This window comes from Malaclemys terrapin, chromosome 3, assembly GCF_027887155.1.
Source record: "Malaclemys terrapin pileata isolate rMalTer1 chromosome 3, rMalTer1.hap1, whole genome shotgun sequence".
In the NCBI taxonomy this organism is placed as follows: domain Eukaryota; kingdom Metazoa; phylum Chordata; order Testudines; family Emydidae; genus Malaclemys; species Malaclemys terrapin.
In genome coordinates this window covers 32,427,508-32,441,668 of record NC_071507.1, presented here as the reverse complement: position 1 = coordinate 32,441,668, position 14,161 = coordinate 32,427,508, and the positions used below count along the sequence as shown (strand labels likewise).

Sequence of the window (14,161 nt, the reverse complement as noted above, 5' to 3'; positions counted from 1 at the left end):
GGGGGGTTAGTTTGTTTTCTGCTGCTGAAGGTTAACAGGAAAACCGCAGCAGTCAACGGGCTTTGCTTGGTATGTGGGAAAGGAGGGCGCAGAAGCTGAAAGACAATGGCTTACCACGGCCGCATGCAAGCTGAATTCTGTTGCCCGTACCTGCGTCTGTGATCTCTAACACCAAAGCCACAGGCACTCAATATTAAGATGGAAAATGCGACCTTGTACTGAAATCACATGTGCTATGTAATGTGAATAGTGTTGTTCACCATGAAAGAGTATAAAGAGTATAAGCACTGTTCTGTAAAATGTATCGTTTAAAAAACTTCTCTCCTTTTTTCCAACCCTCCCTCCAGCAGCTGCAAATTTTTCAAGCCTCCCTCCTCCATCTCAAAGGCTATCTCAGATAAGGCGGCGGAGAAAGAGGATGCGAGACGAGATGTTCTCGGAAATAATGGAATCCACCCGCAATGAAAGAGCTCATTTGAATGAGTGGAAGGACACGGTATCTAAGTACAGGAAAGACGCCAGTGAACATGAGTTCATGAGGGACGCTCGAGATGAAAGGTGGCAGGCTGCAACGCTGGGGCTGTTGCGTGATCAAACGGACATACTCCGGCGTCTGGTGAAGCTTCAGGAACGGCAGCAGGATAACAGACTGCCGTTGCAGCCACTGTATAACCTCCCTCCTCCCTCACCATGTTCCATAGCCTCCTCACCCAGACGTGTAAGAACGCGGGGGGGAGGCTCCGTGCACTCTCCCACTCCACCCCAGTGGACAGCCCAACCAAAAGGCTGTCATTATATTGAATTTTTTCAGTGGCCTTTTACTTCCCTCCTATCCTCCTCCCAAACCTCACCCAGGTTACCTTGTCTGTTCTCTCCCTATGTTTATAATCAATTAATAAAGAATACATGATTTTTAAACGACAGTGACTTTATTTCCTTTAAAAGCAAGCTGTGATTTAAGGGGGGAGGGTGGTTTGCTTACAGGGAATGAGTCAATCAAGGGGGCGGGTTTTCAACAAACAGAACTTTCACACTGTAGCCTGGCCAGTCATGAAACTGGTTTTCAAAGCTTCTTTGATGCGCAGCGTTTCCTGGTGTGCTCTTCTTATCGCCCTGGTGTCTGGCTGCGCGTAATCAGCAGCCAGGCGATTTGCCTCAGCCTCCCACCCCGCCATAAAGGTCTCCCCCTTACTCTCACAGAGATTGTGGAGCACACAGCAAGCAGCAATAACAATGGGGATATTGGTTTGGCTAAGGTCTGACCGAGTCAGTAACGAGCACCAGCGACCTTTCAAACGGCCAAATGCACATTCTACCACCATTCTGCACTTGCTCAACCTGTAGTTGAACAGCTCCTGACTCCTGTCCAGGCTGCCTGTGTATGGCTTCATCAGCCATGGCATTAAGGGGTAGGCTGGGTCCCCAAGGATAACTATAGGCATTTCAACATCCCCAACGGTTATTTTCTGGACCGGGAAGTAAGTCCCTTGCTGCAGCCGTTTAAACAGAGTAGTGTTCCTGAAGACGCGAGTGTCATGAACCCTTCCCGGCCAGCCCACGTTGATGTTGGTGAAACGTCCCTTGTGATCCACAAGTGCTTGCAGCACCATTGAAAAGTACCCCTTGCGGTTTAAAAGTTAAAAGTACCCTGGTGCTCCGGTGCCAAGATAGGGATATGGGTTCCATCTATCGCCCCACCACAGTTAGGGAATCCCATTGCAGCAAAGCCATCCACTATGACCTGCACATTCCCAGAGTCACTACCTTTCGTAAAAGCAGCTCAGTGATTGCTTTGGCTACTTGCATCACAGCAGCCCCCACAGTAGATTTGCCCACTCCAAATTGATTCCCGACTGACCGGTAGCTGTCTGGCATTGCAAGCTTTCGCCACTCGCTTCTCAACTGTGAGGGCTGCTCTCATCTTGGTATTCTGGCGCTTCAGGGTAGGGGAAAGCAAGTCACAAAGTTCCAAGAAAGTGCCCTTACGCATGTGAAAGTTTCTCAGCCACTGGGAATCGTCCCACACCTGCAACACTATGTCTGTGCTTGTTTCCCGGGCCCAGAATCGGCATTCCACGGCTATAACCTGCCCCATTAACAGCATGATCTCCAAAGCACCAGGGCCCACTGTTTGATAGAATTCCATGTCCATGTCCTCATCACTGTCGCCGCCGCGCTGCCATAGCCTACTCCTCGCCGCCTGGTTTTGCAGGTTCTGGTTCAGCATAAACTGCACGATAACGCGCGAGGTGTTTACAATGTTCATGACTGCTGTCTTGAGCTGAGCGGGCTCCATGCTTGCCGTGGTATGGCGTCTGCACTATTCACCCAGGAAAAAGGTGCAAAATGGTTGTCTGCTGTTGCTTCCCTGGAGAGGGGGGAGGATGTACCTAGAACCACCCGCGACAATGTTTTTGGCCCCATCAGGCATTGGGATCTCAACCCAGAATTCCAATGGGCGGAGGAGACTGCGGGAACTATGGGATAGCTTCCCACAGTGCAATGCTCCGGAAATCGACGCTAACCCCGGTACATGGACGCACACCGCCGAATTAATGTGCTTAGTGTGGCCGCATACATTCGACTTTATACAATCTGTTTCCAAAATTCGAATTATATAAATTCGGATTAATCCTGTAGCGTAGACATACCCTTAGTCTTAAAGGTGCCACAAGACCCTCTGTTGCTTTTTACAGATTCAGAGTAACATGACTACCCCTCTGATACTTGATCAGTATGAATAAACTTTTCTTAAAAGAAATTCTGTTTTAACAGTAGGATTATTCTATACCATTATCTACTAGAAAAAGAACCTATGATTTAAAAAAAAAAAAACAACAACAAAAACACACAATACTTAACTGTCCAGCTAAGGACTGAAAACGTCAGCTGGATGCCTTTGTACTCTACTATAGGCCTCCTACAATATTTTTAGCATTGGAAATATTACACTGTTGTAATGTAAAATTGGCATAATGCATGCTGCCTTACCATTCTGAAACAAACACCTACAAAAAAAGGAAAAGAAAAGAGAGATTAATTTGACAGAATTAATGCTATTGCTAACAATTTTACCTAATTTGTGTCTCCGTAAACTAAACTAAGTACTAGAAGTTTGTTCTAGTCATTTTCTATGAAACTTTAAAGAATGGTTATACCTATTCATCACACTTCTAAAATATGGATAGCTACTTAGGAGTCAGGTTTACACATACATACGTACGTTTGGACCTTATTATTAGGGCCCTACCAATATCACAGTCCATTTTAGTCAATTTCACGGTCATAGGATTTTAAAAATTGTAAATTTCATTATTTCAGCTATTTAAAGCTGAAATTTCAGAGTTGTAATTGTAGAGGTCCTGACCCAAAAAGGAGTTGGGGGGGGGGTGTCGCAAGGTTATTGTAGAGGGAGGCTTAGGTACTGCTACCCTTACTTCTGTGCTGCTGCTGGTGGCGGTGCTGCCTTCAAAGCTGGGCAGCTGGAGAGGGGCAGCTGCTGGCTGGAAGACCAGCTCTGAAAGCAGAGCTGCTACCAGCAGCAATGCAGAAGAAAGGATGGCGTTGTATGGTATTGCCACCCTTACGTCTGTGCTGCTGCTGACGGGGTGCTGCTTTCAGAGCTGGGCTCCCGACAAACAGCCACTGCTCTCTGGCCACCCAGCTCTGAAGGTAGCATAGAAGTAAGGGTGGCAATACCATGATCCCCCTAAAATAACCTTGCAACCCCCCTGCAACTCTCTTTTGGGTCTGGACCCCCAATTTGAGAAACACTGGTCTCCCCCATGAAATTTGTAGAGTATAGGGTAAAAGCACACAAAAGACCAGATTTCATGTGGGGAGACCAGATTTCATGGTCCATGACACGTTTTTCATGGCCGTGAATTTGGTACAGCCCTACTTATTATAGTCTTTCTTAGGACAAATAATGACAGAGAAAATATCTTACTTGTAATTCCGCTTCTCTGAATATATCCTTTTGAAGGATTCTCTATCCCTAGCCTTAACTTCTTAGCAATACAGCAGAAGAACACTTCTAGAGCTTCAGGTTTTAATCCCTGAGGACAACCGTAGGAAAGTAGAAGATAAGCCAGGCCCCCTTGATTCTTACATCATGTACTTAATTTCACTGCAGGCATCCCAGGAGCCCTGCCACCCGCTTTTTTTTTTTTTTAAACACCTCATGTTGAACATCCAGAATTGGCATTTTCTTTCTGGGAACTTTGCCTACCATGCAACTGAAGAAACTGAGTGGAATGTTCAGAAGGCTCACAAGGACAAGTAGGGTATATGGCTTGCACTCTATCCCACTACTGCTGCCCTCAAGACTCACAAACTAGGAGAATTCCATCATCTTCTGCTAAGGAGATAAGACCTGTAGTCAAAATCCTGCACAGATAATATCTTTAAAGAATGCGGAATGTCAACAGTCTCCAAGTACGAAATAAATGCTATATTATAAAAACATATCTCCAAGCTTTTAGCTACCCAATTGGTGGCCTACTCCCACCAAAAAAATTAAGGTTGCTAAATTTATGTATGAGAATATATATATATATATATATATATATATAACCTTTTATGCATTTGTTTTTAGAAAACTACAGAATACTATCTGAACAGAGACAGTTTATACCTTCATGGAGAAAGTACTGAGTCCTTATGCAGGACAGATAAGAGTCATATCATGCATTAAACAAACAAAAACAAGAATTCCATTATTATGTACTTATATCACACCAGTGTTTAGTGGCCCCTGCCAATATCAGCCCCCATTGAGGTAGACATTGGACAAACAAGTAGTAACATAGATCTCTCTCATTCAGTTTATGAGGTTTGTATTTTTATTCCTGTTTACACCTATATGATCCACAGCCTTCCTTCACACCATCCACTCAAGCATGATCAAAAAAGATATCAGGCCAACTTTATCACTGGTATATTCCATCAACATAAGTGGTGTTATACCCATTTTTACCATGGTAAATTTGATCCATCAGCTGCCAGATAATATGGTTTGTGATTTTTATAATTTTTTTAACACAGAACTAAATGTTTTGCTGATCCTCTATTGCTGATTTATCTATGGTGCATATTCTGACAATCTGAGAAAGTTGTCAATACTTTCAGCTAACAATGTATTTTAAATATAGTTACAATATAACAGAACCAAACAGGAGACCTGCACTTGTCAGATAACTTACAAAGATACTCATGTTTGCTATGTTGCTATAGCCATTGAGAGACAAGGTGGATGAGGTAATATCTTTTATTGGACCAATTGGACTGTGGCATTCTGAGTACTTTTCCCAGACCTGAAGAAGAGATCTGTGTAAGCTTGAAAGCTTATCTTGTTCACCAACAGAAGTTGGTCAAGTAAAATATATTACCTCACCCACCTTCTCTGTCTAAAGATCTTCATGTAATTTAAACAATGCCCTTGTTGTTTGCCTTGTATTATTGCCAACATCCCCTCTCTATTCAAACTGCCTTAGTTAAATTAGTTAGAAAAAACAGTTACCTTTCATAACTGTTGTTCTTCAAGATGTGTTGCTCATGTCCATTCCTTTGTAGATATGGGCATGCCCATGTGCAGATGTTGGAGACTTTTGCCTTAGCTGTATCCATAAGGTCGGCTGTGGCGCCCCCTTGAGTGCCGCGCTCATGCATCGGTATATTAGGTGCTGCTGACTTTCCGCCCTCTCAGTTCCTTCTTGCCTGCAACTCCGACAGAGGGGTAGGAGAGCGGGTAATGGAATGGACATGAGCAACACATCTCGAAGAACAACTGTTATGCAAGGTAACCATTTTTTTCTTCTTCGAGTGTTTCCTCATGTCGATTCCATTCTAGGTGACTCACCAGCAGTATCTACGGAGATAGGCTCGGAGTTCACAATTTCGCGACTTGCAGTACTGCCCTACCAAAGCCGGCATCATCCTGGGCCTGCTGAGTCAGCATGTAGTGGGACGTAAACATATGGATGCATGACCCAGGTGGTCACCCTGCAGATATCCTGGATAGGCACCTGGACCAGAAAAGCTGCCAAAGAGGCCTGCACCCTGGTTGAGTGGGCGGTGACAATCGCTGGGGGCAGCACCTTTACTTGATCATAGCAGAAGCGAACGCAGGCGGTGATTCAAGAGGCGCTTCTTTGGGAGGATACAGGGTGCCCTTTCATCCTGTCAGCCACAGCGACGAACAATTCCGTAGACTTGGGGAATGGCTTGGTCCTGTCAATGTAGAAGACTAGAGCCCTTCTAACGTACAAGGCATGCAGTTTACACTCCTCCTCTGACTTATGCAGCTTAGGAAAGAAGACCGGTAAGTAAATGTCCTGGCTTGAATGAAACTGAGAGGCCACCCTTGGGCAGAAAAGCCAGGTGAGGTCTCAGCAGTACCTTGTTAAAAACTGTATAACATGGCTCGGAGGCGAACGCCCAAATTTCCGAGACCCGACAGGCCAAAGTCACCACGACCAGGAACACAACCTTCCAGGACAAGAGAAGGAGAGAACAGGAAGCCAAAGGCTCAAAAGGGGGACCCGTGAGCCACACCAGCACCAGCTTTAAGTCCCAGGGAGAAATGGGATCCTTGGTATGTGAGTAGAGGTGCTCAAGGCCCTAGAGGAATGTCCTGGGTGAAGACCGACCTGCCCTCAAGCGGCAGATGGAGTGCTGAGATGGCCACCAGGTGGACCTTGATCAATGAAAGGGACAAACCCTGAAGCTTGAGATGCAGAAGGTATTCCAGAATGAGCTGCAACGAGGCCTGCTTGGGCTAGACGCCTTTCTCTGACGTCCAACAGGTGAACCACTTCCACTTGGCCAGGTAGGTTGCCCTGGTAGAGGGCTTTCTACTTCCCAACAGGATCTGCTGAACATCTGCCGAACACTGCTGCTCCTGCTCGTTCAGCCATGCACCAGCCAAGCTGTCAGGTGCAGCGCTGCTAGATTTGGGTGCAGAAAACTGCCACTGTTTTGGGATAGAAGTCTGGCCTGAGAGAAAAGGTCCAGCAGCATGCTGTACCAGTGCTGGTACAGCCAGGCCGGCGCTATGAGGATCACCCTTTTTCTGTCCTACCTGATCTTTGTGAGGACCCTGGGGAGCAACGGCACCGGAGGAAAGGCGTACATCAGAGCCCCCGACCACGGGAGTAGAAAAACATTCAACAGGGACCCCCTGTCCAAGCCTCTCATTGAGCAAAAGACGTGGCATTTCCTGTTCTGTCTGGATGCAAACAGGTTCAACCGGGGAGTTTCCCACTTGTGGAAGACTAAACTCACCACCTCTGGATGGAGGGACCACTCGTGGTGAGACAAGAAAGTCCTGCTGAGGCAATCTGCCAAGGTGTTCTTGGCCCCTGGAAGGTGCGCTGCAATGAGATGTATATCGTACTGCAGACAGAGGTCCCAGAGTCTGAGGGCTTCTTGACAGAGGGCCGTCGACTTGGCTCTGCCTTGCTTTTTAATATAGAACACGGTTGCCGTATTGTCCGTAAGTACCTGAACCACTTTGCCCTGTATATGAGGTGGGAAGGCGTGGCAGGCTAAGCAAACCGCCCTGAGTTCCCTGGCAAGTAGCGATCGTAACTGGACCAACAACCTTGCGTACCGAAATCACCCAGATGGGCTCCCCACCCCAGGTTCAAAGCATCGGAGACGAGGGTCATCAATGAGGCCGGAGCCGCAAAGGGGACTCCTTCCAATAGTGGCATGGAATCTTGATACCAGGTGAGAGGCGACAGTATACTGTCTGGAATTCTGACCACCCGATCCAGGCTGTGCTGGTTGGGGACATAAGCCATAAGCCTGTAGGGGCCTGAGGTGGAGCTGCACATACCAGACCACGTATGTGCAGGCCACCATGTGTCTCAACAGTCTCAGGCACATGTGGGTGGTAGTGAGTGGATGGGCTCGCTACACAAGATGAGGTCCACCTTGGCTTGGAATGGAGTCTCGGGGAGGAAGGCCCTGGCCCGAATGGAGTCGAGAACCACTCCGATGAATTCTATGTGTTGCACTGGGGTTAAGGTTGACTTTTTCTCATTTATTATCAGCCCCAGGTCACAAAAGGTGGAACAGACCAGCCTGAGATGCCTCCACACCTAGTCTCAGGACTGGCACTTATAAGACAGTCGTCGAGGTACGGATAAATCTGGACTCCCTGATGTTGCAGCTAAGCGGCCACCAGCGCTATGCACTTTGTGAACACCCTCGGGGCTGACCAGAGAGCAAAGGACATCACCATGAATTGGAAATGACATTGGCCCAGCTTGAAACGGAGGAAGTGCTGGTGCCCCCAGAAAAATGGAAATATAATGGAGATATCCCATCTCCTAGAACTGGAAGGGACCTTGAAAGGTCATCAAGTCCAGCCCCCTGCCTTCACTAGCAGGACCAAGTACTGATTTTGCCCCAGATTCCCAAGTGGCCCCCTCAAGGATTGAACTCACAACCCTGGGTTTAGCAGGCCAATGCTCAAACCACTGAGCTATCCCTCCCCCCTTATGGAAGTAAGCGTCCTTTAAATCGAGGGTGGTGTATCAGGCTTCCGGATCCAGGGAAGGGATGATGGAGGCCAGGGAGACCATGTGAAACTTCAACTTCTTGAGAGAATTGTTGAGGCAACGCAGGTCCAGATCGGGTCTGAGGCTGCCTTTTGCCTTCGGAATTAGGAAGTAACGGGAGTAGAACCCTTTTCCTTCCATGTTCTGAAGGACCTCCTCCACTGCCCCCAGATGCAGGAGGCTGTCGACCTCCTGAATGAGGAGCTGCTTGTGAGAAGGGTCCCTGAAGAGGGACAGGGAAGGGGGGTGCGAGGGATGGATGGTGATAAACCTATAAAAAGGTATAGCCTGACGAAACTGTATTGAGCACCCAACAGTCCAAGGTGATACAGGACCAGGGGCGACCAAAAAGGGCGGAGGCAGTCGAGGAAGGGGAGGGATGGATCCTACAGATTGGCTCAGGAGTACCCTCAAAACGACTGTTTTTAGCCTCCCTGGCCTCGGGGATGGTCAGGTTGTGAAGCCAGGCAGGAAGACAACAGGTATCGCCACTTATGCCCCTTGTCTTTATCCTTTCTCCTGTAGGCGCCTGTTCTGGGAGTTCCCCAGGACCTGGGCTGTTGAGGGGGAGGAGGCAGAGGACAGAAAGGCTTCCTGGACTGTTGCAGGGTATGAAGGCCCAGGGAATGGGAGGGTGGCTCGGGAGTCTTTAAGGTGATGGAGTCTTGAGTCCGTGAGCTCAGAGAAGACCCTGGTACCCTCGAAAGGGAGGTCTTGGATCATGGCCTGCATCTCTTGGGACAACCCAAAGGACTGCTACATCTCATGGCCACTGCAGATGTGACCACCCTGGCCACTGAGTCAGTAGTGTCCCAGGCCATTTGGAGGACACACACACACCCCGGCAACTGATGTGCCTTCGTCCAGCAGAGCAGCAAACTCCTGGGCGTGATCTTGGGGGAGGGCCTCTTCGAATTTATTCAGGAAATCCCACAGATTGAAATTATAGCTTCCCAGCAGGGCCTGGTAATTAGAGACCTTGAATTGTAGGCTAGCCGTTGAATAAACTTTTCTGCCAAACAAATCAAGTCTTTTGGCCTCTTTGTTCTTCAGTGTGCTGCTAACTTGACCCTGTCTGTGCCTTTCGTTCACTGCAGACACAACCAGTGATGCTGCAGGGGGATGTGTATAGAGATATTCAAACCCCCTTGCAGGGACATAGTATTTCTTTTCCATCTTCTTAGAGGTCGCGGAATAGAAGAGGGGGTTTGCCACAGTGACTTGGCAATTTTAAGGACCCCCCGGTTGGAAGGGAAATGCGACCCGAGCAGGGGAGGTGGCCGAAATGACGCCAAAGAGGTCATCAGCTTCCTCCGCCTTCTCCTCAACCTGGAGCTTTAAGTTTTCACCCGCCCATTAAGGAGGGCCTGGTGCTCCTTGAAGTCATCCGGGGGGACTGCTGGAGTGAAAAGGCCCAGCCATCGCCTCATGAGGGGACGATGACAAGGACTGTCCCACTTGAGGAAGAGCGTGTTCCCCCTCCTTATCTGGGGAAGGCTCCTTTGGTGCCGGGGTCCAGTGCACTGGTGCTGCATCTGGCTCAGTACCATGCTCTGACTGCGGTGCCAGCAGTGCCATGGCTGGCTTATCCGAGGCAGCCAGGGAGGGCTGGGAATATGTGATCGGCATCACCGGCACTCCCCATGGATTCCAGTACGGCCACTGAGTAGGCCACTGTCCCTGCTGTGATGGCCCTGTGGTCGGTGCTGCAATGGTCTCCCACATTGAGGATAATTCCCTTGTCGGGGTGAAGGCTAAATTCTTGGTCCAACCCAGACCACTGTCCCTCCGGCAACCAGGATGGAGCCGTCGAGGCCTGGGTTTGCCTGCTGACTTTGGACGGCGACTTGCGAGGCGAAGGCAAATAGTGACATCTGCTGGAGGAGCAGTACCAGGGCTACCGGGACCAGCGCCGTGATTCTGAGCAGCCCCTCCAGGACAGTGCCCAACGTCTAGGAGACAGGGCCTAGGCGACCTGTGGCTGGAAGTTTGCCGGTACCTGCAGTATGGGGAACAGCATCGCGGCTCTGGCATCCTGCAGCTAGTAGGCGGGGAACGCGTCAGGGACCTGGGTCGTCTAGCTGGAGAGTTAGGATACGGTGCCAGTGTCCGAGGTTGCAGAGATGGGGATGTGCTCCTGCAGTCCGGTGAGCAGGGGTGCTCCGCCCTCCTGTGAGGCTGCACTCCCATAGGCTTCCCCTTCAGTGCCGGGGTCATAGCCAAGACAGTCACCTGGTGTGGTGTATGTAGAGCCGGCTGGCTTTGCTCTTTGGCCACCTGGACCACTTTGGGCCCTGATGGCCCTGGCAGAGGCCAGCGACCTTTGCCGCTTCTCGGGGTCGGGGGTGGATCCCTGGCCGGGCTGGGGGGGTCTGAAGTCAGCGGTTGTCACAGAGTCCCCGGGCGATGCTCCGGAACTGCTCCCCACAAAGCCAGTCAGGACTCTGGGGAGCCTCCTCTCCCTCGGAGCAGACAGTCTTCAGGGCAAGAAGCTCACATGACTTCACCTCCTGGATCTCTCCTGGGAGCATTCAGCACATGCCCCTCCGTGCGCTTCCCACAGCTAGTCTGCCCCGGCGGGGTCCCGGGGAAGCCAAAGGGTTCTGCACCTCCCCCACTTCGCAGTCAGATGTGACTCTCAGCCAGCCAGTAAAACAGAGGTTTATTAGATGACAGGAACACAGTCTAAAACAGAGCTTGTAGGTACAGCAGCGAATGGGACCCCTCGGCCAGGTCCATTATGGGGTTCAGAGAGCCAGACACCCACGTCTGCCCTCACTCCTAGTCCCCAGGTAGCTCCAACTCTGAAACTCCCTCCAGCCCCTCCTTCTCCCGGCTTTGTCTCTTTCCTGGGCCAGGAGGTCACCTGATCCCTTTGTTCACCTTTAGCTATTTCCTTGCAGGGGGGGAAGGGGCCCTGGCCATTTGTTGCCAGGGAGACTGAGTGTCAGTGATTTATGCACACTGGTCTTTCCCCACCACCTAGAGACTTAAGAAATGCATAGAGAAAACTGAGGCACCCACACAGTATTCAGAGGAAACATTAAGAACAGTCCCACTTCGTCACAGCGATACCCCTGTGAAACCCCATAGTGGGCGTATTGCCTAACAAAGGTCCTTTGTCAACAGCCCCCTTGTCCTTCAGTGCCGAGGGGCTCCTCTTCTTCTGCGGGTTCTTCAGCATTGGCGAGGGGGAATAGTGCCAGGTGGAACCCGGTGCCGGCAGTGCACTTCGCTCCGAAACCTCGCTCCTTTTGTGTACGAGGGTGAAAGTTCTTACAAATGCGACACTTGTTCTTTCTATGGGCTTCCCCTAAACACTTCAGGCATCTGTTGTGGGGGTCACTGATCAGCATCGGCCTGCTGCATGACGCACATGGTTTGGAGCCAGGTGAGTGGGGCATGCCCTGCTCGGGGACAAAGTCCCAGAGGGACTCTAGGTACTCTAACTTAACACTATAAAGACTAACCAACTACTATTAACGATGTACAGATTAGATAGAACAAAGGACTATGAAGAACCGCTAACACTCTTGCTAAAGGCAAGACAAGGCACTCTAACCAACAGTCATGGGCAGTAAGAAGGAACTGAGAGGGTGTAGGGTCGGTGACGCCTAATATAGGAACGCATAAATGTGGCACTCAAGGGGGCGCCACAGCCGAAAATTACGGATACCACTACAGCAAAAGTCTCTGACAACTGTGCACATGGGCACGCACACACCTGGAATGGAATCGACATGAGCACACTCTTGAAGAACTGAAACTTCCATCCTAGGTTTATCTGATTCAAGATATCAACCTCTTATCTAACTTTCATATACACTGAATGAAAATAAAAATAATTTAGACTACACTTGACCATTATAGTATTTTAAGTACATACTTATTTCCATGCTCCATTTATTACATCCTTATTTCTTAGAATAAGCTAGGTCTGTGCCACAAAACTATATCATGGGCTTCCTGAAATAACTTCAAAGCAGTGCGCTACTAATTATCAATTTTTAACATCTTTAAACTTTTCTGTTTATTATGCCAGTTCACCTAATTACTAATGCTGTGGACCTCTTTTAGTATAAAGCCTCCCCCTCCCCAAACAACTTTACTCCATTGGTGGAGCAACAATTCGCAAAAGGTGCTTCAATCAATAGGAGGCTTACAATGTGCATCACTACACATGAAATTTCACTGCCTCCAAGTTCATCGTAAAGAGGTACTATTATTGCACATCTCTGGGAAAGCTTCTGTTCTTCACACACAATCCAGCCTCCTAGTTCAGCAGTGTACGGCTGTGAAACTCAAGCACTCATATTTTAAAGTTATAGCTCGGAGAGAGTTCGAAGCTTTTATAGAATCAAAGAACTGGAAGGGACCTCGAGAGGTCATCTAGTCCTGTCCCCTGCACTCACAGCAGGACTAAGTATTATCTAGACCACTGGTTCTCAAACTTTTGTACTGGTGACCCCTTTCACATAGCAAGCCTCCGAGTGCGACCCCCCGCCATAAATTAAAAACACTTTTTTATATATTTAACACCATTATAAATGTTGGAGGCAAAGCAGGATTTGGGGTGGAGGCTGACAGCTCAAGACCCCTCACCTAATAACCTCACGACCCCCTGAGGGGTCCCGACCCCCGTTTGAGAACTCCTGATCTAGACCATTCCTGACAGGTGTTTGTTTAAGGTGCTCTTAAAAATCTCCAATGAATGGAGATTCCACAACCTCCCTATGCAATTTATCCCAGTGCTTAACCACCCTGACAACTAGGAAGTTTTTCCTAATGTCCAACCTAAACCTCTCTTGCTGCAATATAAGCCCATTGCTTTTGTCCTATCCTCAGAGATTAAGAAAAACAATTTTTCTCCCTCCTCCTTGTAACAACCTTTTACACACTTGAAAACTGTTATCATGTCCCCTCTCAGTCTTCTCTTCTCCAGACTAAACAAACCCAATTTTTTCAATCTTCCCTCATAGATCATGTTTTCTAGACCTTTAATCTTTTTGTTGCTCTTCTCTGGCCTTTCTCCAATTTGTCCACATCTTTCCTGAAATGTGGCACACAGAACTAGACATGATATTCCAGTGGAGACCTAATCAGTGCAGAGTAGAGTGGAAGAATTACTTCTCATGTCTTGCTTACAACACTCCTGCTAATACATCCCAGAATGATTGCTTTTTTCGCAAGAGTGTTACACTCTTGACACATATTTAGCTTGTGATCCACTATGACCCCCAGATCCCTTTCCGCAGTACTCCTTCCTAGGCAGTCACTTCCCATTTATGCAACCCTCTGGAAAAATTATATGGATGGGAGGGGCAAGATTACTGCCTAGAAGCATCAAACGATAATGCACAGTTGACGGGCACTAACAGGACCTCTACAAGCCCTTTATTTTACACATTGACCCTAGACGCATGCTGAACTTTAACACGTTTGCCCAGCTGAGGCCACTCCTGCAAGCCATAAGGAAAAGACTAGGGGCCTCTCTCTCATGGAGGAGGGCGGCGAGAGTGGGGTCCCCTACCCAGTCCCTGTTCCCCGGGCCCGGGGCTCGCTGCTGCACGGGCCAGAGACCGCAGCCAGCTACG

At 48.8% G+C, this 14,161-nt stretch overlaps 1 protein-coding gene across 3 annotated transcripts in view; it reads right to left on the bottom strand.

The window, feature by feature from the left end:
- Positions 1-14,161, bottom strand: part of ACYP2 (acylphosphatase 2) — a 149,822-nt gene that overhangs the window by 134,634 nt on the left and 1,027 nt on the right. For all 3 annotated transcript variants that reach the window (XM_054023464.1, XM_054023465.1, XM_054023463.1), the window contains exon 2: positions 2,992-3,008. In XM_054023464.1, coding sequence (XP_053879439.1) covers positions 2,992-3,008 — 17 coding nt within the window. The remainder of the gene's footprint in view (positions 1-2,991; positions 3,009-14,161) is intronic.